At 49.2% G+C, this 24,646-nt stretch overlaps 1 protein-coding gene and 1 long non-coding RNA gene across 2 annotated transcripts; both read right to left on the bottom strand.

The window, feature by feature from the left end:
- Window positions 1-1,057: 1,057 nt before the first annotated feature.
- Window positions 1,058-19,800, bottom strand: LOC117069811. Its single transcript, XR_004431674.1, has 3 exons — window positions 19,774-19,800; window positions 2,429-2,432; window positions 1,058-1,205 (listed from the first exon to the last, which is right to left on the bottom strand). It is a non-coding gene; the product is annotated as an uncharacterized LOC117069811 (long non-coding RNA).
- On the bottom strand, window positions 12,498-16,401 carry NFKBIA (NFKB inhibitor alpha). The gene is made up of 6 exons (XM_033188267.1): window positions 15,429-16,401; window positions 14,701-14,809; window positions 14,172-14,382; window positions 13,793-13,881; window positions 13,416-13,685; window positions 12,498-13,047 (listed from the first exon to the last, which is right to left on the bottom strand). Exons 1-6 carry the CDS (start codon window positions 15,653-15,655, stop codon window positions 13,000-13,002), a joined length of 954 nt encoding a protein of 317 aa, XP_033044158.1. The 5' UTR covers window positions 15,656-16,401; the 3' UTR covers window positions 12,498-12,999.
- Window positions 19,801-24,646: the final 4,846 nt, after the last annotated feature.

The following is a 24,646-nucleotide window of genomic DNA, read 5'->3' as shown; positions in this document are numbered from 1 at the left end:
GGTCCATTTTACAAAGAGCTGATTGGGCCACTTTCCAGAGAGCTGATTGGTCCGTTTTGACAGAGTGCTGATTGGTGTGTTTACAATCCTTGAGCTAGACACAAGAGTCACAGAGTGCTAGTCCTCCAAGTCTCCAGTAGGTTAGCTATATACAGAGTACCAATTGGTGTATTTACAAACCTTGAGCTAGACACAGAGTACTGATTGGTGTATTTACAAACCCTGAGCTAAACACAGAGTGCTGATTGGTGTATTTACAATCCCTTAGCTAGACATAAAGGCTCTCCAAGTCCCCACTAGACTCAGGAGCCCAGCTGGCTTCACGTAGTGGCTCCTGCACAGGGGTGCAGGCGGAGCTGCCTGCCAGTCCCGAGCCATGCCTGCACTCCTCAGCCCTTTGGCTGTCCATGGGACTGGGCGCTATGGAGCAGGGGGTGGTGCCCGTTGGGGAGGCTTGGGCTGCGGTAGGGGGAGGGGTAGGGGGAGGGGGGAGGGGGAGGGGGGAGGGGAGGGGGGGGGGGAGGGGGGAGGGGGGAGGGGAGGGGGAGGGGGGAGGGGAGGGGAAGGGGGAGGGGGGAGGGGAGGAGGGGGGGGGAGGGGGGAGGGGGGAAGGGGGAGGGGAGGGGGAGGGGGGAAGGGGGGAGGGGAGGGGGGGGTAGGGGGAGGGGGGAGGGGAGGGGAAGGGGAGGGGGAGGGGGGAGGGGGAGGGGGAGGGGGAGGGGGGAAGGGGGGAGGGGAGGGGGAGGGGTAGGGGGAGGGGGGAGGGGGAGGGGTAGGGGGAGGGGGGAGGGGAGGGGGAGGGGGGAGGGGGAGGGGGAGGGAGGGGGGAGGGGAGAGGGGAGGGGGAGGGGGAGGGGGAGGGACTTGGAGCAACCTGTGCAGCAGCTGGCCTGGGTGCTAAGCCCCTTACTGCCCTGGACCTGCGGCGCTGGGGGGCGGTTTGGTGTGCAGGGCCCCCGAGCCCATGCCCGTGCTCTCCAGAACTCGCGCTGGCACGTGGGCACAGCGCGCAGCCCCGGTTCCCGCCCGCGCATCTCTCTCCACACCTCCCCGCAAGCAGAGGGAGGAGGCTCCAGCCTCAGCCAGCCCAGAGAGGGGCTCCCACAGTGCGGTGGCCGGCTGAGGGGCTCCTCAAGCGCCGCCAGAGTGGACGGCAAGGCCGAGGAGGCGCAGAGAGTGAGGGCTGCTAGCACATTGTCACCTCTCTCTATGAGGTAAATTTTCAGTGTTTCCTATGAGAAAATTTTATACAATAGAAACAGTAGCAAATGACTTCTCAGAGTAAAATAAGTTTATTTGGTGGCCAGGGCCATGTAAGATTAACACAAGGCACAGTGGAAAATGGCAGCTGTTGAGAAGCCTTGAACATCTTCAGCAAAATGAGGAGGCCCACCCTGACCAGTCTGGGAACAAAGAGCTTTGGAGCCAAAGGGAGCAGGTTTGAGTCCCAGGACGGCCACTTTTCTTGATTTCATCACCTCAGACAAATCACTAAGCCTCTTTGAACCTTGGTTTCCTCAATAATGCCCCCCGTGATGATCACATATGCCTGGCATATAGTCATTGTTTCATAAATGGCACCTACCACCATTATTGTTCACCCATAGCTGGATTACCTGGGTCCTCTGCATCACGCAATTAGTGTGATGGGATTGGAACTAAGGCTTGTCAGTGATAGGTGAGATTCTAAAACAGGTAAGGCTTGTTTTTTTGTTTGGTTTTTGAGACCGAGTCTTGCTCTGTCGCCAAGGCTGGAGTGCAGTGGTGTGATCTCGGCTGAGTACAACCTCCGCCTCCTGGGTTCAAGTGATTCTCCTGCCTCAGCCTCCCAAGTGGCTGGGACTACAGGTGCGTGCCACCACCATGCCCAGCTAATTTGTTGTATTTTTTAAGTAGAGGTGGGGTTTTACCACGTTAGCCAGGATGGTCTCGATCTCCTGACCTCGTGATCTGCCTGCCCCAGCCTCCCAAAGTGCTGGGATTACAGGTGTGAACCACTGAGCCTGGCCCAAGGCTTGTTTTTTAATGCACCCCTCCTCCATGCTCCCTGTCCTGTTTAGCAGACCCCAACATTGCCATGGGTCCACTTCCTGAATTTTTAACCTTTTTAATTTATTGAAATATATTTGACATGTGTCCTAGTCCTCAGGTCTTTAGACCTAATGACTAGTCAGATTGAGGCAGAAACTATCCCCTTCTACCCCCAGGTTTATTGTCTGCATTACCATGACTTTTTTCTCCCACTGTCTTTGGTACAATAACTTTACTATTCCAAGAGACTCTTTCCCAGGCAAATAACTTGATTGTTTATTACAGGAATTTCCCAAGAGGCCCATCAACTCTTTAATAGGTGAGTTTTATTTAATAGAAGCATCAACAGACATTTCACACCTAAGACATTTCAAACCCCTTGCCTAGCTATTTCTACCAACCTGAAACTACTGTATCATGATCTCCCCCAATCCCAAGCAAGCCCCTGCATTGAAAGGTCCTCTTTAAACCAATCTTGAAATTCTCAGTGAGATCCTAGCCTCTCCACTTCCCCTGGTAGCTGCGATGTAGGCTCGGTGCAGGGGCTATTCTCTCTCCTCCACAAGCAGTGAACTCAGCTCTGCCTTCCACCATCTTCTCAGAACAGAAAATCTGGTGCCCTCCTTCCAGAAAGTCCTTTTGGTATGACTGACCCAATCTGAGGAGCCGTGAAAGCCAGGAGGGGAGGCCCCAGGGCCAGGCTGGCTCTGGGTGTCCTTTCCATCCTTCCCTGTGTGTGGAGCTGGTCCCGCTGTGGGGACCATGGGTGGAGGGCCACGTGCACAGAGTCCTTTGAGGACATCCTTGCTGCGCACATTTCAAGCCTGGGAAGTTGTGCACACACCTACAGAGCTCTTCATGGTTTGTCTGCTGGGATACTGTTATTCCCTCTGTTCTAGCCTCTAAGAAATGAAAGCTTCCACTCCCGTTTGACATGTAGATTGCAGGATATTTGTGTATCTAAAGCTTGAGTCTCTCTTTCAAACCAGAGGTTTACTCTGTTTTGAGAAAAGAGTGATTGAATTTATGTACACAGAAGAGTCTATAGAGCCAGCTGCCCAGTAGCTAGGCAACATACAGTGGGCCACGTGGCAAGGTCCTGCCTTGGGAAATTGCCTCTCAATGACGTAGGTGGGAAGGCCTATGAAGGAGAATGTTAAAAATCAACTTAAAACCGAGTTGGTACTAAAACACGTCACCTGAAGGAAGTTACTCATTGATCCTTAAAAAGTTGCATTTGTGGCAGGACGCAGTGGCTCAGGCCTGTAGCGTTTTGGGAGGCCGAAGCAGGCGGATCATGAGGTCAGGAGATGGAGACCATCCTGGCGAACACAGTGAAACCCCATCTCTACTAAAAATACAAAAAAATTAGCCAGGCGTGGTGGCGGGCACCCGTAGTCCCAGCTACTCGGGAGGCTGAGGCAGGAGAATGGCCTGAACCTGGGAGACAGACCTTGCAGTGAGCCGAGACCGCGCTACTGCGCTCCAGCCTAGGCGACAGAGCAAGACTCCATTAAAAAAAAAAAAGTTGCATTTGCTTGTTTGTTTGGGGCATCCCCAGAGATGAATATTAAAATACTGTGAAGTTTTAAAAAGTCTGACCAAAATGTTTAATGTGGTGACTTTGGGTAGACCTGAGCCTTGGTGAGAACCAAACCCAGACTGCACAACTGGAAACTCCTGGAAGCAGACGCGCCTCACTTCCTTTATTTAGCACCATATGAAACAATAGTAAAGATTTCAGCTGGGCATGGTGGCTCACGCCTGTAATCCCAGCACTTTGGATGGCCGAGGCAGGCGGATCACGAGGTTGGGATATCGAAACCATCCTGGCTAACACAGTGAAACATCGTCTCTACTAAAAATTTAAAAAAATTAGCCTGGCATGGCGGCAGGCGCCTGTAGTCCCAGCTATTCGGGAGGCTGAGGCAGGAGAATGGCGTGAACCCGGGAGGTGGAGCTTGCAGTGAGCCGAGATCACGCTACTGCACTCCAGTCTGGGCGACAGAGCAAGACACTATCTCAAAAGAAAAAAAAGATTTCAGAGGAGATGAAGTAGGATATCTGAGTCCCACAGGATTGTTCAGTTTACTGCGGTCTCCTGAGATCTCAGATCTTGCATTTTCTGCATTATTATATAGTTTCCATGAGACAGTTTTCTGTTAACATAAAACATCAGAAATTCAGACCATCCTTTGTAATATTTGCCCAATTTTGGTAGGATAGCAACGGATACATAAGGAACATTTTTTTTTTTTTTTTTTTTTTTTTGAGACAGAGTCTCGCTCTGCCGCGCAGTGGCCGGATCTCAGCTCACTGCAAGCTCCGCCTCCCGGGTTTACGCCATTCTCCTGCCTCAGCCTCCGAGTAGCTGGGACTACAGGCGCCCGCCACATCGCCCGGCTAGTTTTTTGTATTTTTTAGTAGAGAAGGGGTTTCACCGTGTTAGCCAGGATGGTCTCGATCTCCTGACCTCGTGATCCGCCCATCTCGGCCTCCCAAAGTGCTGGGATTACAGGCTTGAGCCACCGCGCCCGGCCTGGATAGCAACGGATACATAAGGAACATATTGACGATTGATGACCTGAAAACACTTTTGTTAGTGGGAATTCCTGTGCGTGCTTGGAAACTGCTTTTTTTTTTCTTTCTTTCTTTCTTTTTTATCTGACAAGGTTTCGCCCAGCTAAATTTTTTGTATTTTTGTAGAGATGGGGTTTCACTGTGTTGTCCAGGCTGGTCTCGAACTGCTGGGCTCAAGCAATCGCTCCTTCTTTCTTTCTTTCTCTCTCTCCTCTCTTTCCTTTCTTTCTTTCCTTTCTCTCTCTTTCCTTTCTTTCCTTCCTTCCTTTCTTCCTTTCTTTCCTTCCTTCCTTTCTTCCTTTCTTTCCTTTCTTCCTTCCTTTCTTCCTTCCTTCCTTCCTTTCTTCCTTTCTTTCTTCCTTTCTTCCTTCCTTCCTTCCTTTCTTCCCTTACTTCCTTTCTTCCCTTCCTTCCCTTCCTTCCTTTCCTTCCTGTAGGGGTCCGCGTGTTTCCTAAACAAAGGAATGAACACACAAGACAACACAAGACAAGACAAACATGGCGGCCACCCCGAACGACATGCTCCGCTTTATTTTATACAGTCGTTTGTGGAATGTTGCCAAGTCACAAGACACATTGTTGCTTTTCTGACCTTTCCCTGACTTTCTGGATTTTCAAGATGTTTACACATAAACAAGCCCCCAGGGTCTGCTGTTTGCAGCTGGCTCCTATCAGAACGCCCTGCTTCCTTTGCAAGAGCAGGACTTATTTATGGGGAACGCCCTGCTTCGCCCTGCTTCGTTTACAAGAGCAGGACTTATCAGGAACGTCTCGTTTGGGAGCACGTAGTCCTCTACACTTTCCCTTCCTTTCCTTCCTTTCTTTTCTTTCTTCTTTCTTTTTTTGAGACAGAGTTTCACTCTTGTTGCCCAGGCTGGAGTGGCACCATCTCCACTCCCTGCAACCTCCGCCTTCTGGATTCAGGTGATTCTCTTGCCTCAGTCTCCCGAGTAGCTGGGATTACAGGCTGCCACCATCACACTCGGCTAATTTTTGTATTTTTAGTAGAGATGGGGTTTCACCATGTTGGCCAGGCTGATCTCGAACTCCTGACCTCAGGTGATCCACCCGCCTCGGCCTCCCAAAGTGCTGGGATTACAGGTGGGAGTGACTGTGCCCGACCTTTATTTATATTATTAAATAAATATTAATATTTAATATTTAATACATATTAAATAAATACAGGCCGGGAGCGGTGTTTGCTGCCTGTAATCCCAGCACTTTGGGAGTCCAAGGCAGGTGGATCATTAGGTCAGGAGATCGAGACCATCCTGGTGAACAAGGGGAAACCCCGTCTCTACTAAAAATACAAAAAAATGAGCCAGGCATGGTGGCAGGCACCTGTAGTCCCAGCTTCTCAGGAGGCTGAGGCAGGAGAATGGCATGAACCCGGGGGGTGCAGCTTGCAGTGAGCAGACATTGTGCCACTGCACTCCAGCCTGGGTGACATAGCGAGACTCTGTCTCAAAAAATAAATAAATAAAAAGAAAGAAAGAAAGAAATAAGTAGAGACAGTCTCACTGCATTGCTAGGCTGGTCTCGAACTCCTGGGCTCAAGCAGTCCTCTGGCCTCAGCCTCCCAAAGTGGGATTACAGGCTTGAGCCACCTCGCACAGTCAGTTGAAAAGTTTTTTAAAAGTTGACCTTGAAGTCCAGTCGTAATGGCTCATACTACTGGAGTCCTTTGGGAGGCTGAGGTGGGAGGATAGCTTGAGTTCAGGAGTTGGAGACCAGCCAGGGCAACATGGCAAGACCCCCTCTCCACAAAATATGCAAAAAGTAGCCCTGTGTGTTGGCACACGTCTGTAATCCCAGCTAGTTGGGAGGCTGAGGTAAGAGGATCACCTGAGCCTGGGAGGTTGAGGCTGCAGTTAGCCGTGATTGTGACACCGCACCTCAGCCTGGGTGACAAAGTGAGACTCTATCTCAAAAAAATAAGTAAATAAAATAAAAACTTACTTTTAAGTAGCTGACTATTTTTCATATAGGTTATACTTAAGAAATTGTAAAAATATATGGAATGGGCCGGGCGCGGTGGCTCAAGCCTGTAATCCCAGCACTTTGGGAGGCCGAGACGGGCGGATCACGAGGTCAGGAGATCGAGACCATCCTGGCTAACACGGTGAAACCCCGTCTCTACTAAAAAAAACTACAAAAAACTAGCCGGGCGAGGTGGCGGCGCCTGTAGTCCCAGCTACTCGGGAGGCTGAGGCAGGAGAATGGCGTAAACCCGGGAGGCGGAGCTTGCAGTGAGCTGAGATCCGGCCACAGCACTCCAGCCTGGGTGACAGAGCGAGACTCCGTCTCAAAAAAAATATATGGAATGACAGCAATATTAAAGGGGAAATTATTATTTAATATTTTCTCTGATGCTTTTCAGTGAACTGCTTGTTAAGACTTCTCATATTCCAGCATGGGCAGTGGGGACTCGGTCACAGAGAGGGAGCAGCTGCCTCTCCACTCCTTCCAGTTCCAATGCTTAGTTAGGGGTCAGCCTGCACACCGCAGCAATCTCCTACCACAGGTACAAATAAGCTCATTTTAAAACCAGGTTTCCGGCCGGGCGCGGTGGCTCATGCCTTGTAATCCCAGCACTTTGGGAGGCTGTGGCAGGCGGATCACCTGAGGTAGGGAGAGAGAGACCAGCTTGACCAACATGGAGAAATGCCGTATCTAGTAAAACTACAAAATTAGCCAGGTGTGATGGTGCGTGCCTGTAATCCCAGCTACTCAGGAGGCTGAGGCAGGAGAATTGCTTGAACCCAGGCAGCGGAGGTTGTGGTGAGCTGAGATCGTGCCATTTGCACTCCAGCCTGGGCAACAAGAGCGAAACTTCATCTAAAAAAAAAAAAAAAAAAAAAACCAGATTTCCATCCTTCAAGTACATTTCCTTCAAGATTTTACTCTTTTCTTGGAGCCCTGATGATTATGCCTTTGGCCTTGTGCTGTGTCAGCCATCTCCCCTATTACACTTAGCTGGGGTTTTTTTGCTGTTTTCTTTTTAAAGTTTATATATATATACACACACACATATGATATATGTTTATATGTGTGTGTGTGTGTGTGTGTGTATATACACATTTTTTTTTTTTAAATTTTTGAGACAGAGTCTCGCTCTGTTGCCCAGGCTGGAGTGCAGTGGCGTGATCTCAGCTCACTGCAGCCTCCCTCTCCTGGGTTGAAGCGATTCTCCTGCTTCAGCCTCCCGAGTAGCTGGGATTACAGGCGTGCACCGCCATGCCAGCTAGTTTTTGTATTTTTAGTAGAGATAGGGTTTCACCATGTTGGTCAGGCTGGTCTCAAACTTCTGGCCTCAAGTGATCCGCCTGCCTCGGCCTCCCAAAGTGCTGGGATTACAGGTGTGAGTCACCACGTCAGGCCTTAATATATTTTTTTTTTTGTAGAGATGGGCTCTCCCTGTATTGCCCAGACTGGTCTTGACCTCCTGGGCTCAAATGATCCTCCTGCCTCAGTTTCTCAAAGTGCTGGAATTATAGGCATGAGCCCCCACACCTGGTCACACTTACCTGGATTGCTGGCCAGTTTGTGGTCCTTGGACCTGTTTTCATGTCAGTGTTTAGGGTCCAGTCCTACTTTTCAGTGACTCAAATTGGCTGAAGCTGGGTCATACTTCCTGCCCCCTGTGAAAAGGGTGCCTGCCACAGTCACTTGGGGCATGGGAAAAGATAATATAGTACTGGGCCGGGCGCGGTGGCTCAAGCCTGTAATCCCAGCACTTTGGGAGGCCGAGGCGGGCGGATCACGAGGTCAGGAGATCGAGACCATCCTGGCTAACACGGTGAAACCGCTGTCTCTACTAAAAAATACAAAAAACTAGCCGGGTGAGGTGGGGGGCGCCTGTAGTCCCAGCTACTCGGAGGCTGAGGCAGGAGAATGGCGTGACCCCGGGAGGCGGAGCTTGCAGTGAGCTGAGATCTCCCCACTGCACTCCAGCCTGGGCGACAGAGCGAGACTCCGTCTCAAAAAAAAAAAAAAAAAAGATAATATAGTACTGGCAGGTAAATAGCTGACTGGCATATGAGCTCTGGACCGGTCTCTCCCACTCCCACTCCGCGCTGGCGCCTGGGCTCAGCTCTCGTGCTGTGGCCTCTCATCTCACCGTGCCTTTCCATGTGCTTGGCTGTCTCCCTCTCCACCTAAGCAAGGAGCTCTTTGGGGGCAGAGGCCACGGCTTATTCCTCCTTGGTGGGAGGCCTGGAGAATCGTTCTTTTTGAGGCAAATGAAGGAATGGGATGGAGATTTGCAGTTCTCTAGGAGGGAAACACAGGTGAGGTCCAGTTTCAGTTTCTGTAATGCTCTCTTTCAGTGGGGAAACAGCCTGGGATATTCTTATCCAGGCACCAGAGGTTGGGGAATGTTTCTTGGGCATGTTCCAGACTGGAGTTCCACAACTCAGACTTTTCTTGCCAAATGAAATTTCAGCTACACTTAAGGCAAATTAATGAAAATCTGGCAGAAAGCCGGGGTGGGGTGGGGGTGGGGGGATGGGAAGTGGGGGGGGAAGGAAGACCCATCTCACAGACTCAATTCTGTCACCACTTAATCACTTCCAGTAGCAATTGAACTTTCCATGCAAATCCACCCAAGCTCGCAGCCTTCTGAATTTCCAGGCCCCAGGGGAAGGTCTTCAGATTGCTCAGACTCGTTTGTTCCCTCTTTAAAGAAAAAATCCTTACTTTCTGGAAGGGCTTGGTACACGTGGCCTCTACAGGAAATGTATCCTCATGGATGAGGCAGGCAGAAGGAATCAAGGAACCGAATTCAAGGAAGTTGCTGATGTGACGTATTATTTCCCCCTCATATCACTTCCCTCTCTCTAGGCACTCTTAGTCCTACTTGTCCCCACATGATCTGTAACTTCTTGGAGGAAATCAAAGTGCATTAAAGAAGGCTCTCCGTCTGCTGGCCTGTTTGCTTTGAGATCTTTTGCTCTTGTTTGCTTAGGAATTTGAAGATTTTCTACAGACTAGAATGTTTCCTTCCTAAAATTTTCCTTTAGGGAACTCCAGGCTCCAGTCACCCAAGCAACAGGCAGGACAGAAAGATAATACATTTAAAACAAAAAGAAAAGAAAAGCAGGGAGGGCTGGGTGTGGTGGGTCACACCTGTTATCCCAGGACCGTGGGAGGCCAAAGCGGGCGGATCACTTGCGGTCGGGAGTTCGAGACAAGCCTAGCCAACACGGTGAAACCCCATCTCTGCTAAAAATATATAAATTGGCCGGGTGTAGTGGTGTGCACCTGTAGTCCCAGCTACTCGGGAGGCTGAGGCAGGAGAATTGCTTGAACCCAGGAGGTGGAAGTTACAGTGAGCCAAGATCACACCACTGCACTCCAACCTGGGCAAGAGAGTGAGACCCTATCACAAAAAAAAAAAAAAAGAAAAGAAAAGAGGATGAGAAATGGGGAGAAGAACTAGAGAGTAAGGAACCGGGGCAGCCTTCAGTGCTTAACTGGGCCCAGCTACCTCAAGATTTATGCAGATGACAGAACCTTTTCTGAGGTTTAGAACCTAGAAAGAAGAAAAGCTGAAGCCTAGAAAGGTGGGAGACTGGGCCCAAGTAGGTGAGAAGGGGCCCACCCTTGCTTGACCATGGAGGGTGGCACCCCTATGCAAGAGCTGGAAGCTAAGGAGGCTGGGGATGAGGGGGTGGCACACAGTTTTGTCCTGTTTCTCCAACCTATCTAGAGACAGTGTATGGGTGAATTGGCACAAATTTAACCCCTTTACAGAGGGAAGAAGAGTCACGTTTGACTGAGTAGAAAGCACTAAGGTGATCGTTCCAAAATTGGGGAGCCAAGTTTCCAACCTTTGTTCTTTTGAGAATGAGGGTGGGGATATCGCCCCCACTCCCATCTTACCTCTCCCACTTAGCTGAGAGCTGAACCTAACTGACCTAATTCCTGTGGTAGGTCATTTAACACCTGTGTTGAGGTGCTTGGGGAGGGACAAGGAATTTCAGTGAAGAACCTGAGCACTTTGACAGAGAATAAGACTGGTAGAGGGACCGCCAGTGCTGGGTTCCAGATGGACTGAGGCTACAGAAATGGGGCAGAGCTGGGCGCGGTGGCTCATGCCTGTAATCCCAGAACTTTGAGAGGCTGAGGCAGGCGGATCACCTGAGGTCAGGAGTTCAAGACCAGCCTGGGCAATATGGTGAAACCCTGGCCTCTACTAAAAATACAAAAGTAGCTAGGTGTGGTGTCAGGCACCTGTAATCCCAGCTATTTGGGAGGCTGAGGCAGGGAGAATCGCTTGAACCCGGGAGGTGGAGCTAGCAGTGAGCAGAGATCACGCCATTACACTCCAGCCTGGATGACAGAGCGGGACTCCGTCTCAAAAAAAAAAAAAAAAAAAAAGAACTGGGGCAGAACTGGCTTTAACCAGTCTGTAGTAACACTCCTTATATGTGGAAGACCACTAAATATTGGCTCCTTTTTGGTCCAAGGTGACCATATTCTTTTGACTTTGACATCGTTTGTGGATCAGGAAAGGGATAATGTAATAATTTTTTCTTAGGTATAAGTCAAAGACATAAATTGCAATTATACACTACGTTGCATTTTCTAGAATGCAGTAACTTTACTTTTTCTCTAAAATATTTTGGCTTGGTGTGGTGGCTCAGACGTGTAATCCCAGTGCTTTGGGAGGCCATAGTGGGTGGATCTCTTGAGCCCAGGAGTTTGAGACCAGCCTGGGCAACATAGAGAAACCCTGTCTCTACAAATAAAATTAGCCAGGCATGGTGGTGCATGCTTGTAGTCCCAGCTACTCAGGAGGCTGAGTTGGGAGGATCGCTTGAGCCCAGGAGTTTGAGGCTGCAGTGAGCTGTGATTGCACTACTGCACCCCAGCCTGGACAACAAAGTGAGACCCTGTCTCCAAAAATTTTTTTAATAAAAATGTTCACAGGGTACAAATGGATTTTTTATATTGTACAGCAGTAAAGTCTGAGCTTTTAGTGTACCCATCTTTATTCTTCTTTCTACCTAGGCAAGAGAGCCATTTTAGGGATGAAAACCTCAAGATAGAGCATCTAAGTCAAGTTTCACATTACTGATTTCTTGCGACATTTGCTTCTGCAGAATCATTCAGTACAGTCAGTAGACTGAACTGATAAGAGACCCTTCAAGTCTTTATTACTTTTCTACTACAGCCAGTAACAAAACACATAAAGAGATGGAATGCTCTTAAAAGAAGTTTACCCCAAAATAAGTGCGTGTTAAGTATGTTAATCACCTACCTCTCGTGCAAGGTGACCGTGGACAGGACATGCTCTCTGTACTTGTTTCTCCTGGTATGACATAAAGGATGTTGTGTAACAGCTTGTTTTTCTTTAGCACTACATGCCTGCCACTCTGCTATGCATTTTACGTGGATTGTCTTATCTAATTTTCACAACAGCCCAGCTAATGAGAAAACTGAGGCTCAGAGGTGAGCATCTGCTAACAAATGTCAGTACAGTCCCATTTCTGAGCCTATGTCCTTAAGAACTTCCTGTATTAGTGAGATCTTTCCCAGCTCTATATGAATTCAGCATATTCTTCTTGGCCAAAATAATTTCCTCAAGTGGCAGTTAGGGTCCAGCAACAGTTTAAATCAAAGGATAACTGAATGACAATGGAGACCTCTCCAACCACAGGCCAAGCAGCACACTTCCACCCCAAGCCTGAGACTGGTATTTCCTATAACCTTGCAACAGCCTCCCTCCCACACACTGGGCCCAGGGTGCCTGCAAAGCTTTGCTGGAGGCTGGGTGTCAGGTGTGAGAAGCTGCTGGGAGTTCCCTGCTCCCCTACAATGCTCCACCTCCACCTCTGCCGGAGGATGGAACTTCAGAACAAGAAGAAAAAGATCAGGATAACTCATTTGTAAAAATCTGTTTAATAAATATACATAATAAAAGTACCAAAATAATTACCAACAATACACTATATACATCCATTTACAGAAGGGTAACACAAACCTTGACAGGTAGTAACTTTTCACCCCACATCACTGAAAGGTCTAACACTCCTGGCAGTTACATGCCACAGGATACCACGGGGTCAGTCACTCGAAGCACAATAAATATAAAATGTGGTCCTTCCATGAATTTTTGATAACGTCCAAAAACCCCACAAAGGTGAGGTTTAAAAGAAGTTTTCTTGGAATTTCAATGATCTTTCTTGTCCTCTACAAAAAGTTCACAAAAGCAACACAATGAGGGCTGATCCCACTACAATAAAACGTTTTAGGCCAGGCAGTGTGCAGTGTGGCTATAAGTACACCCTTTACATTTTTTTTTCTTTTTTCTTTTTTTAGAAAAATAAAACTTTTTTTTTTTGTACAAATATACAAGTCCATGTTCTTTCAGCCCCTTTGCGCTCATAATGTCAGACGCTGGCCTCCAAACACACAGTCATCATAGGGCAGCTGAAAACAAGGGGAAAGAAGACACGTTAAACTTTCAGAGCTCTGCCAACCTACTGGGATGGGGAGGCCGCTACTGGAAATAACCCTTGGACTCCATTCTCCATAGCCCAAATACAATGAACTTTACAGGCTGAGGGAGTTTGCCTTTAACTCCCATTTTAAAAATGTTTAAAAAAATGCTTTTCTTTAAAAAAGGGTAAGCTATTAAAAAAAAAAAAAGGTACATTATTGGGATACTGGTTATGCACAGAAATTTGACAGACTCATTATACAGATACCCCTCTGATAAGGAGCAGTTCTAGGGGCCCGGGAGGGTGAAGGGAATGGTCCCTCGTTAGTTAGAGAGCCGAAGGAGTTCACAGACTCACCTCATCCTCCGTGAACTCCGTGAACTCTGACTCTGTGTCATAGCTCTCCTCATCCTCACTCTCCGGCAGCATCTGAAGGTTTTCCAGCGTCAGCTGGCCTAGCTGCTGCTGTATCCGGGTGCTTGGGCGGCCCCAGGTGAGCTGGTAGGGAGAATAGCCCTGGTAGGTAACTCTGTTGACATCAGCCCCACACTTCAACAGGAGCGACACCAGGTCAGGATTCTGCAGGTCCACTGCGAGGTGAAGGGCAGTCCGGCCATTACAGGGCTCCTGAAACCAAAAGGAATTTGAGATGCTTATGGCTGCGTTTGGAATTTCTGCTCACAACATGAGCACGAGGAACTTGACTCAGTGCATCAGAGGCAGGAAGCACTAACCTGAGCATTGACATCAGCACCCAAGGACACCAAAAGCTCCACGATGCCCAGGTAGCCATGGATAGAGGCTAGGTGCAGACACGTGTGGCCTGGAAGAACAAAACGAAAAAAGTATAACCACCTGTTTCAACTCTCACTCCTTTCACCTATTCTTTTATGGGACAAATAGTCATATCTTCTGAATTTTAAGAACCCACAGTCTGGATTCTGAAGGAACTTTATAAAGGCATCCAACAGGCACTTTGCACACATATTTTCTCAACCTTTCAAATGCTGGGAGTTTTAAGTTCTTGCCTTGACTCCTTCAGTTGGCCCACCTGCCCCTTCTCCAATCACCTGCCACCTGAAGGGGTGGGGCAGGGCAGGGAGGCAGACATACCATTGTAGTTGGTAGCCTTCAGGATGGAGTGGAGGTGCAGGGTGGTGCAGGACTGAGTCAGGACTCCCACGCTGGCCAAGCAGCCCTGCTCACAGGCAAGGTGTAGGGGGGTATTTCCTCGAAAGTCTCGGAGCTCAGGATCACAGCCAGCTCCCAGAAGTGCCTCAGCAATTTCTGGCTGGTTGGTTATCACAGCCAAGTGGAGTGGAGTCTACGAATGCAGGAGAGACCAGAGAAAGTAAGCCACGGACCAAACCCACACCCTGAGTTCCCCTGAACCCGTGTCTCCTGGTTGGGTGCTGCTTCTCCTAGACAGGCGGGTGGGGAGGACTGGCAAATAGCAGAGACTCCAGGTGGGTCATAAAGACCTCACCAAATCAGTGGAATTTCCTTCACTCTCTAGGATGTGGGCTGACGTGAAGTAAAAGGTGAGTGTGAATAATGACCAGTGGCCCTGAATTCAGAAAGGATCTGGGGTGACTTTGCTACATCCCAGAGTTAGAGAGCCCGGGCCAGGCAAGCGGCGCACCTGCTGCAGGTTGTTCTGGAAGTTGAGGAAGGCCAGGTCTCCCTTCACCTGGCGGATCACTTCCATGGTCAGTGCCTTTTCTTCATGGATGATGGCCAAGTGCAGAAACCTGTGGGGAAGAGAGGGAAAAACCCCAGGGGTGGTGAGTGCACCGCGTGGGGCCCAGGGAGGCGCGGGCTGCGGGGGATTGCGCAAGGCCGGGGTTTCTGGAGGCCGAGGCCGCGGTGTTTTCCGCGAGGTTATTATGAGCTGAGTGTTCCTGGCAGGCGCCCAGGGACTTTCCGCCCCCCTCCCCCCGCGGCCCCGGCGGGCGCCGGCCAGACCGCCCCGCCCTCCCGCCAGCTCGGAACGCCCTGTACTTCCCCTCCCGGCTGCTCGGCGCCCGCCAGCGGCCAGAAACTCCCGCCCCGCCTTATGCAACCCGGGACTTCGCGTCCCAGCTGCCGCCCCGCCCCCGGCCTAGAGGACAGGCCTGGGGGGAGGGGGCGTGTGGCGACGCTGCCCTCCACCAGGGCCCAGCCGCTGCCCCTCCGAGTAGGGCCGGTGCCCCGCGCGGCCCTGCAGCCCTGCAGCGTTCGGGGCGGTGCAGGAGCCCCAGGGCGCCGCGGCGCCAGCCCGGCTGCATCGCTAGTTCCCCAGCTCGGCCTCCAGGCCCGGCGCCTCCCACTCCCCGGCCGCGCGCATCCGGCCCTCCCGACGACCCCCGGCTCCGGGTCTGCGCCACTTACGAGTCCCCGTCCTCGGTGAGCTGCTGCTTCCAGGGCTCCGCGCCGCGCGGCACCTCCTGCGGCTCGAGGCGGATCTCCTGCAGCTCCTTGACCATCTGCTCGTAGTCCTCATCCTTCATGGAGTCCAGGCCGCTGTCGTGGCGGTCGTCCAGCAGTCGCTCCTTCTTCAGCCCGTCGCGGGGACCCTCCATGGCCCACTCCTGGGGGCGCTCGGCCGCCTGGAACATGGCGCGGGCGAGCTGCGGGCGCTGCTGCGGGTGCGCTGGGCCGCGGGCTGCGCGCTGCTTCCTCGCTGGGGCGCTGGCGGGCGGGACGGCGGCACGGGCTGGTATGGGCTCTGCAGCGCCGCCGCTGCGCCCTATAAACGCTGGCGGGGGATTTCTCTGGGGCGGGGTCAGGCGCGGGGAATTTCCAAGCCAGTCAGACCAGAAAAGAGAACTGGCTTCGTCCTTTGCTAGGGGGAAAAAGAAGCCTAAACCCTGAGCTGGGGTTCATCGGAGAAACTCCCTGCGATGAGCCACTGGGGTCACGGACAGGGAACTTTTTGATGAGTGCCAAGTGGCTGGAAAGTCCTTCCGACCAGGCCCCCTTCCCCCCGGTACTTCCCTGCAGCCTGCACCCTGTAATCCTGTCTCTCTGCAAGTGAACCTTCTTTCCCTGGGGTTTCCCACGATCGATTTGAATTGGGGTCGTCGGCTGCTGAGATCCCAAGGACGCCGAGCTGATGGGCGGTCCCTCTTTGGGGTTTGCCAACCTGCCGGTCCTTTCCGTTTTTTGATCTTTCGAAAACGCAAGAGTGGAAATGATGGCTGGGCGTAGGGATTTGTTTTCCCCAGACTTCTAAGGGGAAGGACGCACTGTGGTTATGGGGTCGCAGGCCGCTCCTCTGTTTCTGCCAGTATCAGGCTCATTGCAGTACGGGCACGTTTAGCTTCGCGCCCTTCCTCCCCTACCCCCCACGCACCTCTGCCAGGTAGAACTGTGAAAGCTTTGGAGGAGTGGAAAGCCTAAATCCTTGGAGAACTCTCAAATCACTTCCTAGGGATGAACAGCCCTGTTGACTGGGGGAGGGGCAAACTCTCCCTGTATGGGGAAACTGCTGAATAGGACCATGATTTTTTTTTCCCAAGTAAAGCAAGGTGTTAATCTTTGTAGTGGTGGTTGTGGATACCTTGCAATAACAGAGTGGCTATTGTGTTCATAAGTAGCTATTGCGTTCATGCTATCTGACCTACATTGTGCTGCCGCAGAGAATGGATCCTGAGCCTACTTCTGGGCATCCAAACTGAGCAATTCGAGGAGCACTTAGAGAAGGAGGCTGAAGAATGAGTTTAGTTAGTGCCTTAACCGAGACTGGACCTTAAGGACCGCTAAGAAAGTAGTTGCCAGGCATCCTGCAGGAGGCTCAAGGCAGCTCCATCCTCCCATCCTGCCCACCCCTCCTTGCTCCCTCGTCCTGGGGGATAGTAGCAGTTGGACCCATTCATGCCACCCAGGTAGAAAGGGGTTTCAGCTCACTATGCTCTGGTTTCACCTGCAGAAATGTAATTTATGCTCTCCATCCCACCTCTACCTCCAAGCCTGCAAGCCATGGACTGAATTCATCTACTTGATAGAATTGGTACAGGCAAAATAAAGCACACTTCGGTCAGAGCTCTTCAGAATTAGTCCCAGGAGCCCTCTGTAGTTCTGCAGAGATTTCTGGTGATGATTGCAATCATCTTTACCTTGACTGGCCGTGTACTAACCAATCCTTCCCCTCTTCAAATCTCCACCCCTCCCCTAATGTTAGAATGTAAGAAATCTGACTCAATAGAGAGAGACCAAGTATGAAGGGAAAAATTAAAATCAGATAGAACCTTCAGGGTAGTAATGATCATATATTACAATGAAAACTTCCCAGGGATAGATACCACTGTCTCTGTAGGCTTATGATATGCAATTCTACAATGATTGAGGCAAGGTGAAACAGGGACTGCAGGGGGCCATCTCAAGTGCAGTCTTAACTGTACACTAGTTGGAGAGGTCAGTTAACTTTTTTGTGGTATACTTACTTTTATAATAAGATTAGCTTGAATGTTACTTAAGGTCTTTTGTAGCTTAAAAGTCATAGTGTCTACAAATGCATGGCTAATTCTCCTTTGTAAGGGTGACCATGGCTTTTGGAAATGTCAGGGTATAAATTTTTGAAAGAATTCCAGTGCCTTAGGTACCACATTGTTAGTTCTCAGAACTAATCTTGTAAGATAGATATTGTTCCTACTTCCCTAAAAAGAAACTGAAATGCATAGAAATTTACCCAGGAACCCCTTGGCAGTATATGAATCATTTGGCCAAAGCAGTCTTAGTATTAACACATTTGAAAACACACTGCGAAAATCAGACTGACTACACTATAATTTGGAATATACTCAAAACTATTTTCTACTCCAACTGTTAGGGAAAATAAAGGGTGGGTGTCCACCCACCCCCATCTGGGGAAATTCACTTCTTTTAAACATGTACAGAAACATCAAACTCTAAATGTCCCAATTATAGAGGATACATCAGAAGAAGATATTTGGCTTCTGGTATAAAAATGGTTATGAAAAATAAAAATATCTGAGGAATAAGGTTTTGCACCACCTTCTATGGTTTTATATTTCTGGTAGCCTTCAGGACCTGGTTGTCTTTATTCCTGATTGTTTCGTGTGACACCTAGTGGTAAGAGTAAGGCACAGGCGTTCCTTGATTTGTCATAGTGCCTTTTGAAAAAATTGGGAGGTGCTGAGCCTTGATGACTTGTGCCTGCAATGGAGATTCCCAAGGAGGTACCTTTTGTTTTCCTGCAACTCTGGGAAACAGTTTTGAATAATGTGATCCAACAGGTTTTTTCCCCATCATCTATATGGTTTAAGTCAACAAACATTACAACGTGGGTGAAAAAGAATATACACTTGGAAATTAGAACCATGAGCAGACTGGGCAGAAGACAACAAAAGGGTCTGGTTTTGATTTAGAAAGACCTTTATGGGCCAGGAGTTGTGGCTCACTCCTGTAATTTTAGCACTTTGGGTTGCCGAGGCAGGAGGATTGCTTGCCACCCAGGAGTTGGAGACCATCCTGGGCAACAAGCCGAAACCCTGTCTCTACAAAAAATACAATTAGCAGAGTGTGGTGGCAGGAGTCTGTAGTCCCAGCTACTCCGGAGGCAGAAGTGGGAGAATCACTTGAGCCTGGGAGGTAGAGTTTGTAGTGGGCCATGATGGCAGCACTGCACTCCAGCTTCAGCAACAGACTGAGACCCTGTCTCAAAAAAAAAAGACCTTTATGGACCCTTCAGCACTCAGATTTTTCTCCTCATTGTCAAACATTCTAGCTAACCATAAACATTTTTTAAAATGTTAAAACTGTAGGCTGTTTGCAGTGGCTCACACTTGTAATCTCAGCACTTTGGGAGGCTGAGGTGGGTGGATCATCAGGTCAGGAGTTCGAGACCAGCCTGGCCAACATGGTGAAACCCCATCTCTACTAAAGATACAAAAAATTAGCCAGGCGTGGTGGCGCGCATTTGTAATCCCAGCTGCTTAGGAGGCTGAGGCAGGAGAATCACTTGAACCCAGGAGGCAGAGGTTGCAGTGAGCCAAGATCGCACCATTGCACTGCAGCCTGGGTGACAGGGTAAGACTCTGTCTCAAAAAACAAAACAAAACAAAAAACTTTAGATAACTCATTTTTAATGTTATTTGGCCTTTTTAATGCATAAGGAAAAAAATAATAAGTTACATCTCAAAGCTGCTTGTATTTTGGCCCAGGACGCAGCCATAGGAAATGACAGCATGGCCGGTGATGCTCCAGGAGCACCCTCTTGGGAAAAGGAGCATCACCAGGGCCTGGTTTGGCTGTAAGCACTTCAGGCACTCCTCCTGCATGGAACAAGCACAGTATGGACAAAACCTATTGCCTGAAGTGCCATGGAGAGAGTCTACAAGTTCAACCAGGTGGTCCAAAATCCTCAGCTTTTCTTGATGATACGAGCAGGGTGGCCTGTGTCAACTGGCCTGGCCAACTAAAACTAAATTGTTTTGGCTCCAGCAAAGTCAACTCTGGAATCAGGGTACCCATTGCTCAGTGCAGCTAGGCTGGAAGAGAGATGAGCCATGACAGAGTTCCTGAAGAGCAAGGCAGGTGCACTCCCGACTGGCAGCCCCACTGTGAAATTCTGACCTTACATTCTACTTTCAGTCTCGTGTTGTCTTCTTCCCTGCTAGACTGGTAGCAACTGTCTGCATCCTCTTCAGAACATGGAGCCCCCAAGCTATGGATCTTTTCCCATAGAAAAACAAGGCTGGGGGCAGTGGCTCACACCTGTAATCCCAGCACTTTGGGAGGCTGAGGCAGGTGGATCACCTGAGGTCAGGAGTTCGAGACCAGCCTGGCCAACATGGTGAAACCCCGTATCTACTCAGAATACAAAAATTAGCCAGGCGTGATGGTGGGTGCCTGTAATCCCAGCTACTCAGGGGGCTGAGGCAGGAGAATCATTTGAACCTGGCAGGTGGAGGTTGCAGTGAGCCGAGATTGTGCCGTTGCACTCCAGCCTGAGCAGCAGAGAGAGACTACGTGTCAATAAAAAAATAAATAAATAAATAAACCCGGAAAAACAGCTGTCAGGACCTTCATTTGTAGTGAAGTGAAAATAAGACTGTCAAATCCTTAATGTGTTTCCTTTGCTAAAAATTCTGCAATTTAATGGAGATTAAAGCTTTAAAGGATCTCAAACTCAAATATGCATCGGGAGCAGGCAGGTTTCACAGATGAGTGAAGCAGACCATTTGAGTCCGAAAGGAGTGGGATCTCCAGCAGCTTAGGTCAGGGAGAATACTTCCCTCATACTTCGCTCAGGCAACTTTTGGCATGTAGCACTTTCGGTTCAGTAGTGACCTTCTATTGTTAAAGAAATAAAAAAATTGTCCCAGCTCCGTGGCTCATGCCTGCAATTCCAACACTTTGAGAGGGTGAGGCAGGAGGATCACTTGCATGAAGGAGTTTGAGACCAGCCTGGGCAACATAGTGAGACCCCATCGCTATAAAAATAAAAATAAAAAATTAACCAGGCATGGTGGCATACACCTGTAGTCTCACCTACTTGGGAGACTGAGGTGGGAGGATCGCTTAATCCTGGGACGTTGAAGATACAGTGGGCCGTGATTGTGTCACTGAGCTCCAGCCTCAGCAACAGAGTGAGACCTTGACTTAAACAAACATAAAAACATGAAAACTAAACACAAGACATTTCTGCATCTATTGGTTAAATAGAGCCTATAAGCTCCGAGTTTACAACCTCTCTTTTAGCCACAGTATGATGTTTTAATTGTGCTTTGCGGGAGGCACAACCTTCTGCTCTTGGCATCATGGGGTCTCTGCTCCTGTGTAACAGGAGACTGGGACAAAGTGTGTCTATCCATGATGTGCAGGGCTGCTTCTGCCAGGCAGGGTTGGAATTAGGGGGCTCTAACCTCTGAAAAGTGAATTTTTCCTCCCTCAAACCAATTATTTATTGTTTGTTTGTTTGTTTTTGAGACAGAGTTTTGCTGGAGTGCAATGATAATGATCTTGGCTCACTGCATCCTCTGCCTCCCGGGTTCAAGTGATTCTCCTGCCTCAGCCTCCTGAGTAGCTGGGATTGCAGGCGCCTGCCACCATGCCCGGCTCATTTTTTGTATTTTGAGTAGAGACAGGGTTTCACTGTGTTGGCCAGGCTGTTCTCAAACTCTTGATCTCAGGTGATCCACCCGCCTTGGCCTCCCAAAGTGCTGGGATTACAGGTATGAGCCACCATGCCCAGCCTGTTTGTTTGTTTTTTTGAGACAAAGTCTTGCTGTGTCACCTAGGCTGGAGAGCTGTGGCATGATCACAGCTCACTGTAGCCTTAATCTCCTGGGCTCAAGCAATTCTCCCACCTCAGCCTCCCATGCAGTGGCACCACAGGCACATGCCACTGTGCCTGGCTAATTTTTTTTTGAGACAGAATTTCATTCTTGTCACCCAGGCTGGAGTGCAATGGTGCAATCTTGGCTCACTGCAACCTCTGCCTACCAGGTTCAGGCGATTCTCCTGTCTTAGCCCCCCCAAGTAGCAGGGATTATAGGAGCCCACCATCACGTGCAGCTCATTTTTTGTATTTTTAGCAGAGACAGGGTTTCACTGTGTTGACCAGACTGGTCTCGAACTCTTTACCTCAAGTGAGCCCCCACCTCGGCTTCCCGAAGTGCTGGGATTACAGGAGTGAGCCACCACACCTGGCAGTGCCTGGCTAATTTTTTAATTTTTTTGTAGAGATGGGTCTCCCTGTGTTGCCCAGGCTGGTTTTGAGCTCCTGGGTCCAAGTGATCCGCCCACCTTCACTTTCCAAAGTGCTGGGATTATAGGTGTGAGCCACTGCACCCTACCCCAAAGCAATTTTTAAATACTACACTATAAAATAAGCATAATAAGTCCAACAAAGTTCTGATTTTTCTCGCAATAACTACTTACGTTGTTTTAAGGAATCAGATGACTTCAGTAAACATCTCCTGAGGTGTGCCTGCTCTGCTGGTGCCCTAACTGCATGCCAATCTGGCTCTTGGGTAACCTGCTGTGAGGGAAGGAGGAGGCCTGCACGTGTCACCCCTGGCCAAAATTCCTGGCTCTCCCTTTTCATGGTTTGTTGGCGGTAACCAAGTAATATTTATAGGTGTGTAGCATTGTTCATGGTCTGTTGTGTTCAGGGAGAAGTAGTTGGATCAGGAAGGTGGTAGAGGCTTAAGGAAGTTTCCCCTGCATGCCAATGTATTTGCTATTTTGTCTTGGATGTAAATGCATTCTGAGTTTAGTCAGGGTATGAGGATACTTAGCACTAGGGAACTTCCACACAAGAGCCTGGTACTTGGCAGGGGATGAGACATAAATGATATGGGGCCCTTGTTCTTTGGCACTGAAATCAGGTGAAGAACTCATGATCCTTCTCAGAGGGAGCCTAAGCTGTATCCACCAGTGGAAACCATATGGAGACGTAGACCCTTTCCCCGCTATAGTCTAAGGTCTTGGGAATTGCTTAGGAAAAAGCAAAACAGAATCAGAGCTGCTAACAGATAGATTCATATTAGTGAGTAAGGATTTAGGAAGCTTATTCCTGAGCCCTTTCTTGTAAGCACTAAAATAAGGCCTTTCCCAGACTTCCTTTTAGAACCTCTATTATCTGGAGTAAAACCCCAGGGTGCTTGGATGAGTATTAGAAATTGAGATTTGTCTCTGAGGCTATTAGTGGGGAAGGGTACCACAAAAATATAGTTTCTGAAAGTTTTTCTTAGGTTTTTTTTTTGAGATAGGATCTTACTCTGTTATCCAGGATGGGGTACAGTGGCATGATTACGGCTCACTGCAGTCTGACCTCCTGGGCCCAAGCAATCCTCCTGCCTCAGCCTCCCATGTAGCTGGGATTACAGACACATGCTACCACACCTGGCTAATTTTTGTATTTTTAGTAGACACAGGATTTCGCCATGTTGGCCAGCTGGTCTCCAACTCCTGATCTCAGGTGATCCACCTGCCTCAGCTTCCCAAAGTGCTGGGATTATAGGTGTAAGCCACCATACCTGGCCTGGCCAGGTTTGTTTGTTTGTTTGTTTATTTATTTTGAAACAGAGTCTCGCTCTGTTGCCCAGGCTAGAGTGCAGTGGTGTGATCTTGGCTCACTGCAACCTCCGCCTCCTGGGTTCAAGTGATTCTCATGTCTCAGCCTCCCTAGTAACTGGGACTACAGGCACCTGTCACCACGTCTGGCTTATTTTTTGTATTATTTGTAGAGATGGGGTTTTGCCATATTGGCCAGGCTGGTCTTGAACTCCTGACCTCAAGTGATCCGCCCACCTTGGCCTCCCAAAGTGGTGGGATTACAGGCATGAGCCACCATGCTCAGTCTATTTTTTTCTTTTCTTTTTCCTTTTTTTTTTTTTGGAGATGTTGTCTTGCTCTGTTGCCAAGCTGGAGTGCAGTGGTGTGATCTCGACTCACTGCAATCTCCGCCTCCCAGGTTCAAGTGGTTCTCCTGCTTCAGCCTCCTGAATAGCTGGGATTACAGGCACATACCAGCACAGTTGGCTAATTTTTGTATTTTTAGTAGAGACAGGGTTTCACCATGTTAGCCAGGATGGTCTTGAACTCCTGACCTCATGATCCACGCGCCTCAGCCTCTCAAAGTGTTGGGATTATAGGCGTGAGCCACCGCGCTCGGCCACCCAGCCTATTTTTAAACACTGAAAGCAAATGAGAAACAGAGTGAGACGGATCACAAATAGAAGCCATGAGCAGAAAAAAAGGGGAGAAATTGGTCTGGAACATTTTTTCTTTGTTACCAGGTGTTAGCTGTCAGAGTCCAGTCCCATGACTGGATAAGCCACTTAGCTTGATTTAGGAATATTCATTATTTCTTATATCCCAGGGCTGTTCATAGGCTAACGTGTAGTGATTATTTTGCCAAAAACACTGATATTTTCAGAAAGTGAAGCAGATTAATGCATCACCCAATCTTTAAATGCTAATATTTGAAAATTGGGTCAGTTTGGAAGAGTGTGAGAAAAGAGGGAATGGGATGCCCCTGTACTCATTGATTGAAACTCAAGAGGCTAGGTGGAAATAGGTGAGGTTGACAGCACAGGTATGGGTTTTGCTAGAAATCTCAATGTACCTCATGAATAGAGAGCAGAGAAGCACACAGATAACACCGTCTCAATGTTGGCTCTTCCACCTTTCGGGGTCAGGTCCACCTCCACGTTGTCAGGGCACGAGGAAAGCACCTCACTGGATTTCAGGGCAGGAGGATGGGAGTCACAGAGTAAAGGGAAGAGGCTACACACAGAGCAGGAGCGGGGGCTATGGGAGTTAGGGAGGGAGGCAAGGGGGAATTTTCCCTTCACAAATGGCAAGGCGGAACACTAACACGAGGAACACGGTATATGCATGGTGCTGTCTGCAGTGACATCTTCTGGCCATTTGTGGAAGAAGTTTTCTCTGAGGCATCACCGATTCTTGAGAAGAGGAATTTAGGAAAGTTGAGTTGAGGATGTGCACTGAGACTGGATATGAAGTTGTGATTGTGGTGCATCACTTAACACAGTCCCAAGGGAAAGACCCCACTTTATCTGTGAGTGTTACTTTTCCTTCAGTGCCTGTTGCCGGTCAGCTCAGTGCATCCTGCT

Source organism: Trachypithecus francoisi, unplaced genomic scaffold (assembly GCF_009764315.1).
Source record: "Trachypithecus francoisi isolate TF-2019V2 unplaced genomic scaffold, Tfra_2.0 Lachesis_group3, whole genome shotgun sequence".
Classification (NCBI taxonomy): domain Eukaryota; kingdom Metazoa; phylum Chordata; class Mammalia; order Primates; family Cercopithecidae; genus Trachypithecus; species Trachypithecus francoisi.
This window is presented reverse-complemented; position numbering and strand designations above follow the sequence as displayed.

Bases quoted from the DNA above. Each gene is read 5' to 3' on its own strand.
- NFKBIA (XM_033188267.1), bottom strand. From the start codon at position 15,655: ATGTTCCAGGCGGCCGAGCGCCCCCAGGAGTGGGCCATGGAGGGTCCC. The intron at 14,383-14,700 runs GTGCGCCGCTTG...CTGCATTCGTAG, and splicing joins TCCAGAACAACCTGCAGCAG to ACTCCACTCCACTTGGCTGT. The intron at 13,882-14,171 runs GTATGTCTGCCT...TTGTTCTTCCAG, and splicing joins GAAGGCTACCAACTACAATG to GCCACACGTGTCTGCACCTA.